At 32.2% G+C, this 23,008-nt stretch overlaps 1 protein-coding gene across 1 annotated transcript; it reads right to left on the reverse strand.

Moving 5' to 3' along the window:
• Nucleotides 1-2,023: 2,023 nt before the first annotated feature.
• Nucleotides 2,024-5,845, reverse strand: LOC18052065 (probable leucine-rich repeat receptor-like protein kinase At1g35710). Its single transcript, XM_024190672.1, has 3 exons — nucleotides 4,351-5,845; nucleotides 3,043-3,978; nucleotides 2,024-2,316 (listed from the first exon to the last, which is right to left on the reverse strand). Exons 1-3 carry the CDS (start codon nucleotides 5,843-5,845, stop codon nucleotides 2,024-2,026), a joined length of 2,724 nt encoding a protein of 907 aa, XP_024046440.1.
• Between the last annotated feature and the right edge of the window lie 17,163 nt (nucleotides 5,846-23,008).

A 23,008-nucleotide genomic window follows, 5' to 3' on the forward strand; every position in this document is an offset into this window, starting at 1 on the left:
CTTTTTGATATTTTAAAGAGTGTGTGAAGCAAAATTAAATTTTTTTAAAAAAATTTAAGATGAGTACTCATGAAGTCTCTATCTCCTTCTCATTTTTCCTAATACTGTTGGTTGTCCTACTAAGTGAAATTCCACGCATCTTATGATTTCGTCGGCATTGCAGTATAAGATACTTTGGCTTGATTAAAGTAACTTGATGGACAAAATTTTGGCCAAAAGAGTCATCCACGAAGAGTCAAGTCCACCATTTTACACTTGTTGCCATTATCATCATGCTTTTTATCATTGTCACCATCTGACCTATCTGGTTAAGAAGTGGTTAGGTGAGGCTCAGGCTGATATGCTTGCAATCGATCAATCAATTCATTCGTAATGTTGGCATGGACAAAGATTGTGCGTAACGAGGAAGAAAGAAAACCATGCCATACCGCATCAACAAGAAATGTCTTCAAATGACCATAGAAATTATTTATCTTTTTATGGATGAATTTAAATTTTATGCTTTACTATAGGATAATTTTATAGACTATGAGTTGACTTAATTTGATAGACATATTTTTGATTGGCTTTAATTTATTTTAATATGTTTGGGTTGGTAAAATAATTTTATACTTCAATTATAATGTGAATATATCATGTTCGAGAAATAAAATCATTAGTTAGTCAAAAATTGAGTACCCTCGGGGATTTCTATTTATCATAGAGATGGGGCGGATATGGGATACAAGTAATTATGACGGGGCGAAGATAGTATAAAGACGTAAGCAAAGTGCTGAGAATGAGGTATGGGGATGTGAATCTCCTCTTCTCTCCTCCCCCCTGCCGTTCTTATTGGTGTATTATGTCATAGAGCAATTATTCATGCATCATAGTCCTAGCGGACACAAAAGAAAGTCAGAAGTGGCGTGTTGGAAAGATGCTAAACATCCATTTTTTGAGAAAGACTTGCATTGGTGCTAAAGTAATGCACCCAACCAACGGAGACATGTCATATTGTAGGCAATGAGATTCATTTATGAATAAAAAATAATTTATAATATTAAATTAGGTGGGTCCTATTGTGGGACTCAATTGACTTGTTTAAATGGCACGTTTCCAATACCGAGCTGGTGTGCGTGAAGTATGCAATTTTTTCTCCCATTTCTAGTCTTCCATTTTTTTTCCCAAAAGAAAGTGATTTGGCACCCATTTTTCTAGTAAAAATAATTTTTTAATAAACAGTAATCAGTGATGGAGCCAGAAATTTAATTCAATGAGGCCAACTTTTTAGCCTATTAAAGACAAAAAATAAAGAAAAAAAATTAGATACTTCAATACTAATATAGATTATTAATATTTCAGAATATAGATATTATAAAATATTTTAGACCTAATTTATTGTGTTTGTGTTGGTCTGGGAAATTGAAAGTTTGAAACCACCATTTAATGTAGTTATCTCTCATTTAGAGTAAAACATAATAGTATATTTATCACTTACACAAAAAATGGTAGGAACGAATATCCATATTTAGAGCATCATGGAACAAAAAATCCCCATACTACTATTGCACCAATCATGTTGTTTGCAGAATTGTTTGAGAAAGTTTTTAAGGTGGCAGAAGGGTAGAGAAATTCTGATCCTCACAGGGGACATAGAGATGTCTGAACGCGGAAGAATAATGCAGAAGTTTGAGGACTCCAGTGGGCCTTCAAGGATATTTGCTGCATCAATGACCGCATGCGCTGACGGCGTTAGTTTGAAAGCTCGCGGGTGATTCAGAGTGGAACCCTTCCAAGAAAAAGCAAGACTTCGGGCGTGCTTATGGGCCCGGTCAGCAAAAGATGGTTCATGTGTATCAGCTCTTGGCGTCAGGCACACTCGAAGAAGACAACGTCAGTGGACGTAATAAATTCTCTCTAAATTTAAATCCATATTTATTTCAACTGTAAAATATTTACGTTCATCACAAGTTTCAAAGCGGTAATATGAACAGTAATAAATAATCAGAAAAACAGGCTGGAAAAAAAAAATGACTTGGCTGATTTATTTGCATAATAAGTTACAAACTTTTTTCATGGTTGGTCTAGCTTCTGGACTCTCAACTAAGCATAAAATGGCAACCTCCATAATTGACATCAGTTTGTCCATAACATCACGAGACGGAGTTGGAAGCCGATGGTCCAAATTTTGATTAATCTCTGTGATCATATTCGAAAATGAAGAAAAATTTGTGGAAACATAATCTCTTGGATGATTCCCCTTGATCACTTCCAAAGCTAAAACTCCAAAACTATGCACATCGTACTTTTCAGTAGCCCTCATCATGTGAGCAATCTCTGCAAGTTGATAGAAAAATATCATAGACTATACAGGTAGCATCAATAACTAATAAATGGTTCATCTCAAATAAGCAATAGTATATGCTTGGGTAGAGCCACACGATGGAAAGCTGGGTATATGTCCAGTATATATATATATATATATATATATATATATATCATTCTTAGATGCAAATGTCGGCATTTTTTTTTAATGCGGACACACTTTTAAACAATGCGGTTTAAAAGAATTAGTATTTAAATGTACAATAAAACCGTGCGGTTTAAAAGAGTTAAAATTTAATTCTTTTAAATTTCGCGGTTTTAAAGTGTCTGCATGAAAAAAAAAAAGAACGCCTGCACTACAGAAGGACTATATATATATATATATAAGATGTTTAAATATAAATAAAACTGTAATTCACAAAATACATTAACATATAAATCTTTAATTAAAAAAGGGAAAGGGGCAGTGATATCCTCCATTATTTGACAAAATGATTAAAGAGACCTTTTTATTTTTATAAATGTCACATAGACCCCTTTTTAGAATATATTATAGCCCTATTTTGTGTTCAAAACTAGTGAAGCAAACCTTCTTTAATAGTTTGTTAGGTCTCATAAGAGGTATGCGCGACCAATTTTAAAAATAATTGGTTCGCTATTATCATTTTGCCTAACCATGAGATGTCCATTCTTTTTTCCCAAAGAAGTATATATAAGGGCTGAAAAATACATATATACCTGGAGCAGCATATCCAAATGTGCCTGCAAATGCAGTCCAGTTAGATGAGTGTGGGTTTAGAAACTTTGCGATCCCAAAATCTGAAACATGAGCTTCGTGTTCTGAATCAAGCAAAACATTCTTGCTTGATATGTCTCCATGTACAATTGGTGGCAAACAATCATGGTGCAAGTACGACAAAGCATTAGCTACACCTTTGATCACATTCATTCTCTGATTCCAGCCGAATTCTTTTGCTGCTGCATCATCTTTAAGGATTGTGGTCAAGCTACCCCTATCAAGATATTCAGAAACTATAAATGAGTGTTGGGCATTAGAACAAAATCCGTGAAATTTTATAATATTTCGATGTCGTATCTCAGTCAATGCTAAAACTTCATTCAAGAATTCATCCTGGTCCGCCATCTCATCGAAAAGTAGCTGCGAGTTGAATTTCTTAACTGCAAAGATAATCCCAGAAGGCAACTCCGCTTTATACACACTTCCTTGTCTGCCTTTTCCAATGCAATACTTCTCGCCAAAATCATCTGTTGCTTTAATGATTTCTTCATATAAAAATTTCCCATTGAAATTTAGGACCGAAGAAAATCCGAAAGGGTCGCCAAAATCATCTGTTGCTTTAGGACCGAAAAACGTTCTCCGTTTTTCCTGTGAATCCCTCTTTCTTTGCCCAAAAAATAAGAAAAATCCAAACAGACCTATCAAAAGCACAACCATTCCTAGAATAGGGAACACAATTACAACCCATTTCTTTCTCGAAGTTTGTTCGTGAGACATGAAAGCATCACAAGATGGTAATGCCTTAAAATTGCCACACAATCCTTTATTCCCTTCCATTAGACCGTCTTTGAACGCGGTGCTGTTAGGAATTGGTCCCTGTAACTCATTATAGGCTATGTCAATGCGTGACAAGCTGCGCATTTCTTCAAAGCATCCTGGAATTAAATCAAAGAGGTTATTGTGGGACAAATTCAGCTCCTCCAAGCTTTCCATATTACAGATTTGAGGTGGTATCTCTCCCTGGAGAAAGTTATGACTCAAATCTAACTCTGAAAGATGAATCAACTTCTCAAATTCAGTTGGGATTTTATGGTTAAATTGATTGTTGCTCAGATTTAAGTAGTGCAGCTTCGACAAGTTGCCCATACTTTTTGGAATCGAGCTACTCAATTTGTTTGCAGACAGGTCGAGATATTGAAGTTCAGTTAATGAGCCAAATTCTAGAGGCACGCCTCCAGAGAGTTGATTCAAATTCAAAATTAGCTTGTTTAGAGAAAATAACTTTTCAAATTGCACTGGAATTTTACCAACAATGTGATTTGAAGAAAGGTCAAGAACTTGTAATTTGGATGAATCTCCAATCTCAGGTGGTATGCTCCCATAAATATTATTCATAGAAGCATTGAAAGTGCCTAATTTTGGAAAGTTTCTCCAATTAAATGAGATTTCACCATAAAGATTGTTTTGGCTGAGATCTAGGAAAGTTAGGTTTGGATGATCACCAAAAGCTTCATACACCTTTCCAAAGAGATTGTTTTGGTTAAAACGTAACCTTTCTAGACTTGTCAAATTTCTAAAACTTTTAGGGATTAGACCAAAAAGATGGTTTTCACACATGTTTACCAAAACCAACTTAGTGAGATTACCAATTGAATGAGGAATAACCCCACTAAGATGATTTCTGCAGAGCTCTAATTTAGAAAGAGACTTCAAGTATCCTATTTCGTTAGGAACAAGACCATAAAACCCATTGTCATAAAGATATAAAGTTCTTAGAGAGCTAAGATTGCCAATTGAAGGAGGAATAACACCATCGAGTTGATTTATGTACAACCCTAGTTCTGAAAGAGCCTCCAAGTTTCCTAGAGTAGGAGGGATGGAACCAGAAAGTGAATTATTAAAAAGAGACATTAAAGTCAAGCTACTCAAATTACTAAAAGAAAGGGGGATTGAACCAAAAAGCTGATTTTCACTCAAGTCTAACTCGAAAAGAGACTTCAAGTTTCCAATAACCGAAGGAATAAAACCAAAAAGTGAATTTTTATAAAGATACAAGATGCCCAAGTTGCTTAAGTTAGCTAAAGAAAATGGAATTGAACCACGAAGTTGATTTTGGCTCAAATCTAGAATTGAAAGAGAATTCAAATTTCCCATAACATTTGGAATAGAGCCAAAAAGGGAGTTATTGTTAAGATACAAATAAGCCAGGTTGCTTAAGTTGCCAAGAGAAGGAGGTATCCTACCAGAAAAATTGTTGTGACACAAGGTGAGCACATTAATAAGACTCAACTTACCTATTTCTAGTGGAATTGAGCCATGCAAATGATTCACATCAAAATAAAGCATCCTCAAGCAAGTTAGATGGCCAATTTCTTGTGGTATTACCCCAGATAATTGATTATTGCCTAAATCAAGAGCTCGAAGCTTGGAGAGGTTACTGATTTGAGGGGGAATGTTACCGTACAACACATTGCAGCTTAGGTTAAGATACATAAGATGAGGAAACGATGAGAATGAAAAATCCTGAAACGTACCATTTAAACCCAAGGAGCTTAGGCTAATACTGATGACTCTTCCTACAAGGTTGCAGAAAATTCCGAACCAAGTACATGGGCTTATTTTGGTTGCATTAGCAGGATAAAGTGTCCATGATGACAACAAAGAGGAGTTAGGGTTTTGATTCTGAAGGCTTGTTTTCCAATTGAGAAGAGCATACGATTCTTTGGTAGAATCAGAAGAAACGTTATATGAAAAAGTTAACAAAAGAAATAGGATCAAAATGTTCAAGATTGGCAATCCCATGTTGTTTATGCTATTGTGTTTTGCGTGCATGTCATGAACGAGAACTTGACGTGTGTGTATATATACACACACACACAACAGCAATCAAGAGTCAAAAAGACCCTTAATCCTTTGACATGAGTTTAACGTGGAAATATTTTTCCAAATTGTTGACGTAAATATGGTGGAAAAAAGAATTTATTTGATTAGAGACCTTTAGAATCTTTCCAACACTCTCAGAAAATTTCCAACGACTCGGGACTAATGCGCTAAAATTATCAAATTATTAATTTTAGCGTTTTGGTCCCATGTTAAAATTTGTAAGGTAATATCTAATGCATTTAAATTTGTAAGACAATTCTTTCTTTATATTCTCAGTTCTCATGCATTTTTTCTGTCATTTATAAGATTTTTACTCTCTTTTACTTTATCGCTTTGAATATGTTGATGGATAAAGCTCATTTCGTCTCTCCTAAGTCTGTCTTATTTTTAATTAATAACTCCCCTCGTTCGTCGATGTTCGTGAAATGCAAAATTATAAGATAATATGTTATGGCAAAATCCTTGTTGTTTTACATAGGCACCAGTTACCGTGTGACAAATATTTCTGGAACTGTATTCAGCTTGGCTCTCAATCCTAGGTGGCTAGGAGGATGATTAAGAAAATCATGAGCTGCAAACATACAGGCAGATCCAAAAACCATTAACGTTTTGGCTGTGGAATTGTATAATTATCATTTTTCCAGCAAGTCTTACTCCAGCTTAATTTCAAAGTCCACAACGTTATTAATACGACTACAGCTGTGATATATCCGATCGGAAATTTTGGTTCTAAATTTATTTAACCATTTATTGAATAAGGGGAACTCATCAGAATACACTTCATGATCAATCTCCGCAGCATCACTAATCCATCAAATTGCACGTCCACTTTCTTATCAAGCCTTATCAGAAGGATTGAGGAAGAAATTAATTTACCATGCGTTATAATCTTAACCCCGATTAAATGAACAAATTAAAAAAAAAGATTTGTAAATATATAACCAACAATTAATTTTTTATGATAAATTTTTATTTACTTTTTATAAATTGCTCTTAACATATTCATGGAGTCATGGACTTTCTAGTCAATTTATTTCTGCATCTGGATTAAGACACTTAGGTCCCCATTGCTTTTGGCTCTTGACATTCAGCTTTGCTTTTGGCCTAGACATTCAGCTTTCTAGTGAATGATTATTATTTTCCATGTACTTTTATTTCTCCTTTTCCCATTTCATGAGATAAAAGCTCATTACAATCGGTCTAAGTCCAAAGTACTTGAACAATAAATCAATTTCCATGTACTTTCTAGTGAATGATTATTATTTTCCATGTACTTTTATTTCTCCTTTTCCCATTTCATGAGATAAAAGCTCATTACAATCGGTCTAAGTCCAAAATACTTGAACAATAAATTAAGTTCTTAATTGTTTGTTCAGCAGGAATTTGCACTAAAATCGGTCTAAGTCCAAAATACTTGAACAATAAATTAAGTTCTTAATTGTTTGTTCAGCAGGAATTTGCGCTAAAATACCTCAAGAATTAGGTACTTTAGATTTATCTATATATGCAAGCGCTATTCAAAATGCCTGAGCATGAAATCGAGGGAATATCCATGTAAAATAATTGAATAGAGGGTATAGACATAAAATAGCAAACCTCTTGACGAACTTGTAATTAAAATTCTCTCCAACGGACTAGACATTTCTGTTTGTAATTCATTAGAGAAAATAAATGTTTGATTGAGCATTTCTCTTATTAATTCATGAAGGAAAATTCGAAGCCAGGTTGATGGACCAAGAAATTGAATTAAGAATTAAGATAAAAATTACATGAGAATCAAACACCAGGTCGTAGTTCTAATACAAATATGTGTGTTATTGGTAAATAAATAATATATTTTAGTGTATGTACTGATTTTTTAGAATCTTGTGACTGGTAGTTATCGAATAAGAATATTTGAGTAATTAAATTTTAATTATACATTATTATAACTATACACATGATAGAAAATTATGAAGAGATAATTAAAAAAAAATCAGAATATGATACTATTGACTAACAAGATGAGATGACATGATCATGCAGTAAATAAGATGACGGGATCTGAAGGGCGCAAGCATCCTTCGTTATCAGAGAATTGGAAAGGAATCTTTGACCTGCAGTAGTTTTCTGTGGAACACTGATAAAGAATTGTGTTCCCATGTTACTAAACTCCTCAAATTTTGAATTTGCCACTATTAATGGAGCAAGCGCCATATTCTCCAATTCCAAGTCACAAATAAAAGTCGAAGCTGAACAACTTTTTCTTTAACGTAACTGCTAAGTTGGATTCAACTTAGGTGGCGTTTGGGATTATTTTTGAAATAGTTAAAAGTGATTTTAAAAATTTAAAAGTTAATTTTAATATTTGATAAAAAAATTAAAATCACTTTTTTCAAAATCAGTACGTCTTATAGCTCTTCTAACCGATTTTGAAAAGTAAGGAATGAGTAGTTTTTAAATTCTAATTTTGAAAATCAATTTTTTCTTTAATATAGTTCCATAAATATTCCTAAAATTATTACATGAATCCAAAATTATCTTTATTCAAATTGGAAATAAAATCAATAATTTAATAAATTTTTATTACAATTCGTTCAATATAAATTTATTAATATCAATTTATTGGTCGAATTATTATTAAATTTGTTTCACTATATTATAAATTTAATTATCAATTGTTTTGAGATAAAAATAAAAAAATAAAATCAATATATTATAAATTTATTTTAGTAAAAATTATTATAATACACAGTTAAAAATATTATAGTACATATTTTTATATGTATAAATAAATTTTATCATACATTATGTATATTTTAGTCATTTGCTTTCTCTCAGTAGTTGAGCAATAAAATTTACTAAATGTCTATAATTGCTTTCAAAACTCACAATAATTCTAAAAATAAAATTTACTAAACACTTACATGATTCTCTTCATAGTTGATTGTTTTACAACACAACTAACAACAATTATTTTAAAAATTATAGCATTCCCAAACTGGTCCTTAGAATAATTAAAGTTGTTATCATTTGTCTTCGTATTTTATATTTTTAATCTTCTATTATTTAATTATTGGATTAGAATTCTTTTTTGTTCTGTGTAAATACAATTATGCAATTGGCAATTAATAATTGAAAATTTAATTAAGAAGTAAATCTAATCATATATGAATAAAAACACAGTTGTTTTAAAAATCTTTTAAAACTCAGATAAATTCAAATCACGAGAAAATCCATGTCCTTTACTATAACTGCTGAAACAATCACTAGTAGGATCTAGTACTAGCTAAAATACTTGCTTTATATTAAAGATGCTCCCCGTAGCTGGACCTTTAAATTAACCCTAAACAAACTCCTACTGCTAACCATAGTAATTCTTTATTTTTAAGCAGTCTTTAACCTAGCTGGCTTCTATAGCTGCTTCCATAGGCTACCAAATGAACAAGAGCAATTAAGCTATATTTGCCTTTGATGTGATGTTGAGAATGAATAAGTCAGAGATGTTAAATATATTGCTGAATTGCTCTGTTCTTTGTTATTATTGTTTTTCGCTTTCTTGTCACTTTGATGATTCAATTCATTGTTATTGGAAGAAATATATTGCTGCCTCATAACATTGAGCTGTAGGATTCTATTTGGCTACAAATTTCTGTGATTTTCAAATTCTGAATTATTCAATTTTGTTGGTTGCTGCGGAGTTTGCGTCTGACGGGTAATTATCAACTACGAGTTTTTAATTTGTTTTAGAACTTATTTTATTCAACACTAAAAAACATATTAGCAACGAAAGAAGATCACATCAGGAGACACAGATGTGATCGATATAAAACGATGGGTTTTATTTTGAGAGGAAGCCATGGGCATTACATGCTGAAAATAGTTGGTGGTGAACGGTAGTAATGCGTAGAGAGAGTACAGATGAGAGAGGAAAAAAATAGTATTTTTATAATTTTTACAAAGTAATTTTGGAAATTAAAGATTTAATAGAAAAGTGTGGGATGAAGAGATAATTGGGGGATCAAATATCACCACTCTTGTTTGAAAAGGTAAGAGCGTGGGTAAAAGACAAACTAAGGTCATGTTTAGTATTGAGGTACTGTAACTTTTAAGCTGTAAATGCTGTAGAAAAAATTTATAATTATAAAATAAAAATTAATAATGTGTAGTAAACATAGCTCTTAAATAATAATTTGATAAAAATATTAAAGATATTATAAGTTTTTATCATAAAAGTGGATGATTAAATGAACTTAGCTTCCAAACTACCGCAGTTAGTATTTACCAAACACTTTAGTATTGTACCTTTTAAGGTAGAGTTGCCTAACCTTAATACCAAATAGAGCCTAATTTTTGGGTTCCTAACTCCTCTAAAATTAAATGGAAATGGACTAAATAAAAATCACTTGATGATGAGATCAAAACAGCATGTGTTTTGAGTAGCACTAGTTTCTTAAGAAAGTTTTTTTCAGATCGATTAAATACTCTATAAAGCACTTCATTAGAACTATTTTCCTTGTTTCTTCCCCTTGACAATATGATTGAAATATCTAGCTGCTTGATTGTCTCTTGTTCATCTTTTCTATGTCTGACTCTGAATGTATTGTTCGTCTTTACAGGATGATGATTTACGTATAGTCCTATTACTCTCATGCTGTGCACTTAAAGTAGCAAGCAACTTAAAATAGTGATTTATCGGAACCATTTTAAACTCAAGTATATAATAAGGTATTAAAAATATATGGAATAAGTTGTGATCTTTAATTAAATCAAATAGTGAGATGACTGCTGATTTTACAGGAAATAGTCTCATGGCCCTGTCCCATAGCAGCCCGAAGTCCAACTCAAAAACCAAAGTGGAGAGGCCCGATATTGTGCCATTGCTGTTGCAAACAAATAAGCTACTGCTCTTTGTTTTTGCTGCTGTTAATACTCTCTGTTTTAGCTTTTCTTTGGCTTATGATTTTTGTTTCTTTATGGCTTCTTGGCTGCTTGACTTCTTTATAACTTCTTGCTTTACTTCTTTATGGCTTCTTGTTTGACGACTTCTTTTTTTCCCCCCTGTTCTCTTCATCCTTAGCCTTTTATAGTGATTCTAAATGGAGGTGTCAACCTTCTCAAAAAAAATAAAAAATAAAAAATGGAGGTGTCAACCAATAGTCCAATACAGGTGTCAAGCAACAATAGCTATATATATTACACCTGTCCAGCAACTAGTTTTAATTGATATTATCCATTTCACTACTAGCCTCACTTATTTTATTCAGCAACAGCCATTACCACTTGTACTGAAGAAAATTTTGAGATAAGTTAGGGCTGACTTGTTGACGATGAAAACGTAGCTTGATCCTTGATGTTTAATCTTAAAAGCTAATTATAAGTACTTCAAATTCCACCTCTAAAAAATTTAATACCATCTACTTTATTTTACAATCACAATTTCCCACACCAAAATCTTAATAATTTAATATATTAATTTCAATGGTCAAGACGAAGGCTGACTTAGATTTTTTAATTGAAAAAAAATAAATAGAGAACCTATCCATTATTTTAATTATTCTATTCGCTCTCTCTAAAATTCGTTACTCCTTCAGATCCAACGAACCTGCAACTACCGCAACTTTGTCCTTTTCTAGTGGAATAAATAAATCTCATGGAAAAGTTGTTCAATGGCTAGTGTTGTGTTTATCGTAGTCGTAACTCTTCGTTGCAAAATCATAACAGTCAAAAGTTTTAAAATATTTACATATATAAGTTTATATTATTTTATAGTTTCGACCTTTGATCCATTAACCTAATTCAATTATAAACATGAGTGATAGTAAAAGGATAATTATGTAATCTTACATAAAATTTTATAAAAATATGAAAAAATGATGTGTAAACACTACTTTTTTGTATAATATACATATAATATAGAATAATAAATTGAATATGTACTAAAAATATAGGTCATTAAAATTTTAATAAATCAGAAAAGTTTTAGAGTAAAAAAAGGGTAAAATGTCAAATAAAAAATGGGAAAAAGTATTAGCTGAAATAATCAATTATTTTATCAGCACAAAACTTTATTTTTTACTTTATATTTCTATTTCTAGTATTAGATGACATATTAGTTCATCTGTACATAAATATGTTAGTTTACCTATAAAATATCAACATTACCCTTTAAATTTAAGGGAGCCATCCTAAATTTTTAAATGTAGCCCAACAAAATCATATAGAAATATTTAAAAAAGGAATAATATAAATGGAATTTGGTTTAATTTTTTTAAAATCAAAAGCTTTTGAGCTTTATGTTTCTTGGGAATTATCTATGTTTTCGGCCTTGTGAATCCTAGATTTTATAATAATTTATAATTTATTCTTGATTAAAAATGATTGAATAGTAAATTTATTAGTTTCTAAATAATTTTTTAGATCTATGGTGGCTGCTTAATTTCTTTTGCTTTGCCCTAAATTTTTTGAAACGGCTCATATGTAAAAATTTAAACATGAAATGTAAGAGGAACTATTATTGTCCTTGTGGCCGTGGTTTTTCTCCAATATAGGAGCTTTCTACGTAAATATTCTTACAATACAAAGTAAATATGTTAGCAATGCAGTTTTTAAACATGTGAAGGTAGAAATGGAAAATTTTGATGGAAGAATCAATTTTAGCTTGTAGCAAATTCAAGTCAAGAATATATTGATTTAATTTAGTTACACAAGTTAAGCAAAGGCAACATCAACCTGGTTCCACTAGTGAAAAATTTTAAAGGTGTATAAACAATCAAGACCCTGTAAAGAAGATTGTTAGAGTGGAACATGTGCGGCAAGTAGCTCAAAATCAGAAGATGGAGATACTGATAATGTCAGCTAGTGATTTGTCTCGTTTTTCCATGAGAGACTAGTTTATCCTCTTTGGTGGCCATGGAATAGGATGAGTTACTACTAACAGACACAAAGTAAAGTTTGGCATTTATGCAAGATGTGTTGTAGAATTTTACATGTTAATGGATGGGGACTTTCAAGGAAGCCAAATAAAAAAGTGGATATTGTCAACAAGATGATCGACATATGTCAAATATTTATAATTTGGTTAAGGTAGAGTATGTTGATTCTCGGTATAGAAAATTATAACTGCATGGATAGAAAATGAGGTTTTACCTATGGTGGAGTGATTTTAATAAGTCCTATGTGAGTGTAGTTTTGGTGGAGCAAAAAAGACAGAGACAACATGATTTTGTGTGTACATGGTAAATAATTTTTTTTTTTTTGCCCAATTGAAAAACTCGTCAAAATGGAGATTGTTAGAAAATATGTCTCTTTGTTTAATAACGATATCTTATGATATTTTCTTTTTTAGAAGTATTCCTATTTAAGAAGTAAGTAATTTTTCCACCAAGACTTATTCACGAAGAGATATAACTTTTATAAGGAAATGAATACTTTTTCCACAAGCCACTCGGCCAGGTTGTGAGGGCAGAAGTATGAGCCCCCTATAAAGCCTTTGTGGGGGTTAAAATTCCTTCCCAATTATGAAAAACAATTGAGTGAAGGCAATGTTTTTCCTCTCGAAATGAGAGTGAAGTAGACGTCTCTCGAATATTAGAAAAAGTTAAAATCTAGACTCTAATCTTAGGAATTGTCTTATTATTGTAAATATGTCAGCAATAGTCTCATATAATATGAGTTGTATATTGACATTAGCCCTATGTAATTAAAAAGAAAAGAAAACTATTCTTACAAGAAATAATCATTATGTATAGAGAGGTTGGGTTCACTCATCTGTATAACACAACAATCAATTTCTCTATAAGTATGTTAGCCTAAAGGGCTACATAATGTAATTTTGATGACAACAAACATGTGTTTTAAGTGATTTAATAAATATTATATTTCACATTTTCACTAGTTTTTGAAGGATAATATTTATTCAAGTGAATCAAGTTCAAAACACTTAACGGACAACGACGAAATTAAGAATAAAGTTTAGAGCTCAACGGACAATTTATTACGATAAATTCTTATAAAACCGATATGATTTAATCGATGCATGATTTAGCATTTGAGAAGCTCAATAGTTTATTTAAATAATTACTATTCATAAACTAAAAGGTTTTATATTTATAAGATAAAGTATTCTGTGGATTTGAGTAATTTGGACTAAAATGAAAAGTTTTGCAATCTTTAAATCTAAATAAGTATTATTTTGAATTCTGGAGTTGGACCTATTTGTAAATATTTGAAATATTTTGAGTTATATTATAATTTATAAAAGTTTGAGGATCCTGATGTAATTCAAATATTTGAAATCCAAAATTGAAGAGAGAGAGAGCGGCTAACCGCCTGAGGAAAATCTCATATTTTCAAACTTTGGACTAAAATGAAAGATTTTGAGAACTTTAAAAATTATGGGTATTATGTTAAATTTTGAAAAGGATTTCTTTGAAAAATACTAATATATTTGGGGGCCATATGATATTTTGAGAAAGTTTTGGAATGAGAAGTATTATTTAAAAGTTATGAAATTGGATATATTTGTAAAGTTTTATAACTTTTTAGATTATATTATAATTATAGAAAGTTTTCAGCCAGAGTGTAATTTTGTGAACAATGTTACTATAGCAATTCAATTTTAATGGTAATATCACTCTTATGAGCAGCTGGCCGGATAAATCAAGCGGCTAACCACTTGGTTTCGGGAATTTACCTATAACGGTTAGTTTTCAGGCTTTAACTATAAAAACTCAACTCCAGCTTTATTTTAGAGACTAATGCAAGTATAAACAAGATCATATAACACATATTGAGCTTCCATTTCGCAAATCATCATTTATTGAATCATTTTTGTGCTATTATTTGCATATCCACTCTTAAAGAGAGTTTTTGTTGTAATTTTCATTTGTTATCAAACTGTGAGTGTACAAGTGTGAGAAACACTTGGGGTGAAGAGATTGGGGAGATAATCTCTTGATTGTAAAGGTTCATTGACACTTTAAAAGTCAATTGTAAGAACTTGAAGCCTTGGGAGGCTTGGATAGTGAAATCCTCGAGCTTGGTTGGCTTAGAGACGTGGACGTAGGCGGGGATTGCCGAACCACGTAAAAATTCTTGTGTTTGTTTTCTTTTCCTTTACTTTTTTTTATTATTGTACTATATTAAATTTATTGTTTTCAATTCCATTAGGGTATTAGATTGAATTGTTGCGCAAATTGTTTAGCATAAAATTTAAAATCTCAATTCACCCCCCTCTTAGGTTGCGTAACTTGCATTTCAAAGAAGACATTTTCTAATGAGTAATGATATAGTCACAAACTCTTGTACAAACTTATTTTGTACAAACTGATGTGGCATGATAAGATTGGTTGAATTAAATATCATTTGGCTCACATGATTTATTTTTATTAGTTTATATTTTCATTCAACCAATGAATTAATGCCACATCAGTTTGTACAAGATAAATTTGTACAAGAGTTTGTGGTTGTATCATTACTCTTTTCTAATATGAGAAAAATAGTAGGTCTATTGAGAGATTGGCATGATTAGGGTTTCAGGTGTAAGGAAAATACTAGAATGGTTGTAAAAAACTTTCAGATAGTAAATTTTTCTCTTGAGTATATAAAATTTTCAAGTAAATTCTTATGTTGTGTGATTGATTTTATTATTCTCTTTTTTTTATTTACTTGATATTTTCGTTTGTGAGATCTTGGGTGAGATTAAAATTTCTAACAGGAATATTTTCATAATTTCAAAATGCAAATGTAGTATTTTCACAAAATTCAAAAGAAAAAAAATCTTATTTTAAAATTTTTTGAAAGTCAGCTAGTCAAGTCCCATTCCTTACGCCCTTACCTTAATGTCAGATAAAGATACAACCACAACCAATTTATCTTTAGTTGAAGGAAGGTGACTTTTCTAGTGATACAAAGAAATGGCAACAATTTTAAGGTCCGGTTTAAACTTAAAAAGTGAAGAACATTGGATAATGACTTGTGCCATAACATGGAACACAAATTAATAAAATAATGAGACTCAACATTAGGTGAGGGCAAATAACTCTATTCGACCCAGTGTTATATGGAAAATCAGGTTTGGATTGGATTAAATTATTCATCAAATTCAATCGGATGGCATTATAATCGATCCGATCGAATTGTGATTACTTGATCTAATCTAAAAATTCGATCAGACAGGCTAAAAAAATTAAATTAAAAATTGAAAACATATAAAAAAACGAAATTAAAACACACATGCACACACATCATGACTAACTTGTCTTTCACACTATCTCACACTCTCACTCTCTTCTTCTCTTCACAGCCTCATAGTTCACGGTTCATAGTTTCACGGTTCATAGTTTCACATAAACACACATTACAAAAGCAAAGCAGTAGCCAGAAGCACACTAACTGTCCATCGGTGCAAACGTAGATGCAGACACAGATGCAGCGCAACCTACAGATGTAGAGGCAAACATAGACATTGACACAGCCACTCAGTCACCGCTGACCGGATCGACTTTTTCACAATTGGATCTACTGCTTCATGACAAATCGAGGTATTGAAGTTCAGTTAATGAGCCAAATTCTAGAGGCACACCTCTATAGAGTTGATTCAAACTCAGAATTAGTTTGTTTAGAGAAAATAACTTTTTCAATTGCACTTGAATTTTACCAATAATGTGATTTGAAGAAATGTCAAGAACTTGTAATTTGGATGAGTCTCCAATCTCAAGCAGTATGCTCCCAGAAATATTATTCATGGAAACAATGAAGGTACGTAAGTTTGGAAGATTTCTCTCCAATTAAATGAGATTTCACCATAAAAATTATTTTGGCTAAGATCTAGGAAGGTTAGATTTGGATGATCACCAAAAGCTTCATACACTTTTCCAACAAGATTGTTTTGATTAAAGCGTACTCTCTTTAGGCTTGTCAAAATTTTCAAACTTTTAGGGATTTGACCAAAAAGATGGTTTTCACACATGTTAAATAAAACCAACCCAGTGAGATTACCAACTGAATAAGGAATAACCCCACTAAAATTATTGTGCAGAGCTCTAATTCAGAAACAGACATCAAGTATCCTATTTCCTCAGGAATAGAACTGTAAAGCCCATTGTTGAAAAGGGATAAATTTCTTAGAGAGCTAAGATTACCGATTGAAGGAGGAATGACACCATTGAGTTGATTTACGTGCAACCGTAGTGTCGAAAGAGACTTCAAGTTTCCTAGAATGGGAGGGATGGAACCAGAAAGTGAATTACTAAAAGGAGACTTCATAGTCAAGCTGCTTAAATTACCAAAGGAAAGGGGGATTGAACCACTAAGTTGATTTTCACTCAAGTCTAGTTGGAGAAGAGACTTCAAGTTTCCCATAATTGAAGGAATAGAACCAGAAATGAATTTGAATAAAGATACAATATATCCAAGTTGCTTAAGTTGCTTAAAGAAAATGGGATTGAGCCACTGAGTTGATTTTTGCTCAGATCTAAAGTGGAAAGAGACTTTAAATTTCCCAAAATAGAAGGAATAGAGCCAATGCGGGAGAAAACTTAGGCACAAGTCAGCCACAGAATCGCAATCTGCATGTTTCCTAATTTAACGCATGCACGCTCATGGGCTTTTGTTTACCCTAATTTTCAATATAAAAGGGAGGCGTGCACGACATAGAGAGGCGGCAAGGGAATTATCATTAGAATAATTATAAAGGAAAGAGAAGAAGTTCAGAATTGAAGGGTGTTGTTTCGACAACATTGAAGAATCGTGCAGAATTATTTGGATTTGTCTTTCACCGTGCTCAACTTATATTTATCTTCTTCCTTTAATTGTTTTGATGTATCTCGTGATCAATATATTTATGTTTATTTTTCTCATTTAGAATATGAACTAGATTTGTTTGTAGTTGAGTGACAAACAATCCAATGGGTTCTTGACTATTCTTATGTGTTGTTATGTCATTACTGTAGCATTTTACTTTATTAGCTTTTATGAATACAACTGTTATTTCGGTTGACCACCCATTTAATAGTTCCAGTTAAGATAGAGCAGTAAAATGACATGTCTTAGCAGATATTATTAGAGTATTACTTGATCTTAAGTTAAGTTTCCTAGATTAAGTTATCTTGAATCTCATAAGGGCAATACTTGAAGTTAAGATTTGTGACACACTAGACATAGGTGTTCACCTTGTAGGGTGGAGAGACTAAAGATCATAATGCCATACTATAAGTAGATTAGCAACTGGTCATTATTAATAGATTTACGGATATGAGACTTCCAATATGCGATAGCTGAGGATGCAAATTAATTCTGCCTAATGCTGCAGCACTTGCAGTAACAACTGGTGCTAACTTGATGAAAAACAGTCAGCACATAAGGAGAGTTTGATCATTCAACTACCATAATCTCAATTGAATCTTAGACATACTTTATTTAGTATTTCGTTGCGGTATTGTTTTATTTAATTCTTTCACAATCATCAATTACGATAGAACTTAATTTACGATTGTTAACTTTGGCATTAAGTTGATTTGCACTATTGTGATTGCTATATCATTTCGAGTAACATCAATCCATGTAGAGACGATCTTGAATATTCATCACTTTATTACTTGTTGTGTATACTTGCACATTGGCATTGGTAGCAATTGATTATAAAATTAAACAATAAGTTTTTGGCGCCGTTGCCGGGGATCGAACCTGGGTCGCCTGCGTGACAGGCGGGAATATTTATCAATCTTAAAAGGGAAAATATCCACCGTCTACCCGTTTTTTACACCTTTTTCAAAAATACACAATTCCTTCATTTTTTGGCTCGAATCCACCTAAAGTTACATTTTGTTTCACTTTTCCACTTCCGTTTGGAATCCGTTAAGAAAACTAACAGAAACTTAAAAAATGACAATTTTACCCCCAAAACGAAAATTACAATTTCACCCTAAAAATACCAAAAATAATAAGATTTAATGATGAATATCATTATTGGTACGTTAATGAAGTACAAAAAAATCTTAACTACTAGAGATTATAACTCAATGAATAATAAAACTCTATTTATCTTAAATTCAATTAATGGTTTGCGAGATTTGGCTATTTTTAATACTACTGTTATAATTTAGCATTCTAATTACATAAATATTTTTTAAAAAAACCTGCATTTGATGGTTGTGGAATTAATTTCTTTATTGACCGATGGAGAAAATAATTAGATTTAATTTGATTATTTTTGGTAATTTTTTAGGTGAAATTGTAATTTTCGTTTTGGGGGTAAAATAGTCATTTTTTTAAGTTTCCGTTAGTTTTCTTAACGGATTTCAAATGGAAGTGGAAAAGTCAAACAAAATGTAACTTTAGGTGGATTCGAGCCAAAAAATGAAGGAATTGTGTATTTTTAAAAAATGTGTAAAAAACAGGTGGACGGTGAATATTTTCCGATCTTAAAATCATCACAGTTTGAGTATGTGAAATGTATACTACCCCATTTATGAATGAAGTGTTAACACTACTGAAATTCATGCAATCCCTTGGTGATGCTATAGCATCTTTGGAGTTCAATCAAAGGACCACACACACACTATGGACAGAATCTAACGATTATTCATTGGACTTGGGCAACATCCGCCAACGCATTGTTATTTTTTATATTTCAAAAAGTCGGTCTATTTATTACTGTTATTATTATTTATTAATATAATTCAAAATCTATTAACATTTACAGTAAAAAATCTCATCGAGTGACATCTAAGCAAACGTGCTTACAAATTACAACTAGTAAATCACGCAAAATTGCACTGAATATCCCTCTGCCTCCATCTACCTCCACAAAGTGCTTACCGCATTCAATGAATTATGTAGCAGCCCATGTCGTGGTATTGACAACTGACAGCTGAGGGAGCTTGCTGGCTAATAACAATCGTCTTTGAGGTGCTCGCGTTTTCACGCTATGCGTGACCTTTTCATGAGTTATCATTAACCCCTTTCGCATCACCAGTTCATCCTGACGTGAATTGCAGAAAAGCAGAAAAACATCATCCAACTAGGGATTCAGTTAAAGGCAACATATATTTTCTGGAAGCAAGTTTTTGGAGCCTTGGTTAATTGGTGGCCAGCAAGCAGCAGCTTTGCCACCTTTTCTTGAGCTTTCTTTGGGTGTTCGAGGGCTAAAGCCTTACCAGAGTCCTTACAAAGAGGTGGACGTAGACAACAAGGAGAACCCTGTCCCCTGGCCTTGTCAGCTGGTTTCCAGCTTGTCAAGAGCTTATGTGCAATGCAAAAAGCATTTGCAAGAAGTCCTTAATTAGTCCTCTGCATCATTACCGCCGCGTCTTCAATTATCCAAGTAAAGAGGGTTTTGTTTTAATAACCATAAAGCGTAGACAGTTCGGGAAACTCAACTCCTGGCAATTCTTCTAATTCTTTCAAATTCCTAGCCCAGTTATCTGATTACACATTAAAATGGGAGAGAACATGTTAGTGTTAGCTTTTGAGCAACCAAGACTGAACACAAATCATCTTGACACATTTATAACCTAAAAATTTTGAAAGTGAAATTACCTAACATGTGGAAACTCAGGTAAAGGATTGTTATTTGCAAAGTGCCTACGCATCAGAGCCAAGGAGTAGGATGAATTTCTCTTCATAAGCTCGAAGGCCATAAGTCCATCTACATTACATGGTAACTGTCCCTTTGAACGTGACGGTCATACTCCAATCTCTCATCAAATCCACCCTTCATATCTGTAGGTCAATTCAAAGAATTAGTTTAAAATCTGATTTGTGGCAGGAACTGGTGATGAATAGGTCATTGATCGTACCTTGGCTGCTAACGTGTGGGAAGTACTTAAATCTTCGTTGTAGCACCAATCACTCGCCCAACATTCTTAATTGTCTAGATTACAAGTTCAGTGGCAGTTGTCCCATAATATCAACAGAGTTGATATAAGAACAGAACAAGAAAATGTCAAGAGTATGCAAAGAGCCGTTGCAATGCAACAGGATGTCCAATTGTTGCAGGATCCTCCATGTATTTACCGAAATAATAAAAGCCAATTGGTAAATGCTCTGGTCCTGCTATCTTTAGAACAATGTAGTAGTCAAATTGTCTGTACTTTAGCTGAATAGCTCCTTTTCGAGCTCATCCACATCCATTACTTCAGTTTCCGATTCTGCATTCAGAAAAGTACAGTTAGACAAAACAGAAAGAAGAAAGAGTATTTAAGGATTTCTAAAAATAAGATCAACAAACCAGTAGAATTTGAACTGGTGATCTGTAAATTTTACCATTTTTTTTATTGGAAAGGCTCCAGCCTCCACAGATGATAATTTATAAAACTCCATAAACTAACATTCCCTAATAATTTTTTTTGACAACACTGGCACCAGTAGACTCGCGCCTGATTGCTTGTGCTTCAGCCTTCAGTGTTGCTACTTCTATTGGAAGATATTTGCCGAGCTCCTGCCTCAGACAGGCGTATCCACCTTTAAAATGTCAAATTTGTCCAGCAATGTATGTCTTGGTGAATTCATGAATGTAGGCACAAGGCATGTCTTTTGAACAAATCCATAGACAGAAGCGGTGTATCGATGAGCCACTGATTTGGGTACAGATTTTAATCCACAATCTTCAAAGAGAGTTAAATCATCCACTGGATGAACCCCAATTGACCTGACAAGAATAACAACGCCATCATCATCATTATTATTTTATTTTTTTGCATTTATAAAAAATTTAACAGCATACAACATGCAAGTCATGTAGACATGCTATACAAACTAATATCCTCATAGTATCAAGTTAACTCTATAGTGTTGCAGTTTTATACTTATCCACACGTTGTTTAATTTTCCATTTAATTGAATTATAAAATAAAAATGCTGGATTAGTTTATAAATTCTTGTGAATTAAAATTTAATATATATCAATCTGACTAATTAATTTTTATTTTCTTTATTTATTATTAAAAAAACTACATATCATTTTTAATTATTAGTAATTAAAATTCTTAATAATAATTCATAATTTTTATTTATAAATTTATATTTTAATTAGATTGATCATATCAGATCAGATTGAACTAAAATTGAACCTTTAATTAATTTGAATTATATAAGATTTCAATAACGGATTGGATCGAACTGAATCCAAAACATAAAATTTAATATATAATAAATTGGATTTTGAATTTAGCTCTCCGATAAAGCCCTTATTGTGAAGCAGGCCTGGGAAAGGAATTTGATCCATTAGACAGCATTTGGCAGCCCACACCAGCTGGATCAACATGGGCTAAAAGATCAATTTAAGCACTTTAAGTTTTAAATTTTTGTACCGTTTTATATTTATGTATACAGGGATTATTCGTTGCTATGCGAAATCTTAAGACCTTCTGCTGCTGCAAATCAATTACGAGTGCTTCTTTCCTAATGAATGCTGCATCCAATTTTAACGTTTAAATTTTCTAAGCCCAGATAAAAGCTAAAACTAAATCAAAACCTAGTGAAAAAACATTTACAATTTCAATTACACATAAAATAATAAGAGAGAAAGATAGGCGACAAACTTCAACTTGTAATAAAATGTCATGATATTCATCATCCTCAATTCCGTCCCTTTCCGTAGACTTTCGATTCAATGCAATTGTCATAAGTCAAGACGTTGAAATATGTGTGTTATAAAATTTTCCAAAAATTTTCCACGAAAATGGTACTAAATTCAAAAAAATTATTCTAAATAATATCACATTTGTCGGTTGGTGCCACTGGGAGGCAGCCGTCACTTCCGACTTATCTCAGCCGTCGCCGTTGTCACTCTGTTGTATCAACAATCACTCGATTTCACTGTTTAAGTTGATTTGTCCACCACATTATTGTTGACGAGAAAAAACATTGCCAAGTCACTTTCCAGCACGCCAATTTTGACTTTCTTTTCTCCGCCACTTTGGGAATTTTACAGTCTCCTTTATTGCTCTTTAATGATCTTATTACACATATGTCATGCAAGCGGGGAAAGGAGAAATAATAATTATATATGCCTCAAATTTTTAATAAAGTATAATAAATTTTTTAGATAAAAAGTAAAAAATTAATTTTTAAAGTTTTGATAAATATTAATATCATTTA

The sequence above is a fragment of the Citrus clementina genome, unplaced genomic scaffold, assembly GCF_000493195.1.
Source record: "Citrus clementina cultivar Clemenules unplaced genomic scaffold, Citrus_clementina_v1.0 scaffold_2, whole genome shotgun sequence".
NCBI classification, from domain to species: Eukaryota; Viridiplantae; Streptophyta; class Magnoliopsida; order Sapindales; family Rutaceae; genus Citrus; species Citrus x clementina.

Coding starts and splice junctions, on each gene's coding strand:
- LOC18052065 (XM_024190672.1), bottom strand. CDS start 5,845: ATGGGATTGCCAATCTTGAACATTTTGATCCTATTTCTTTTGTTAACT. Junction 3,979..4,350: donor TTCTTCAAATCACATTGTTG/GTAAAATTCCAG, acceptor ATTTAATTCCAG/GATGCTTTGAAGAAATGCGC. Junction 2,317..3,042: donor ATTTGGATATGCTGCTCCAG/GTATATATGTAT, acceptor ATCAACTTGCAG/AGATTGCTCACATGATGAGG.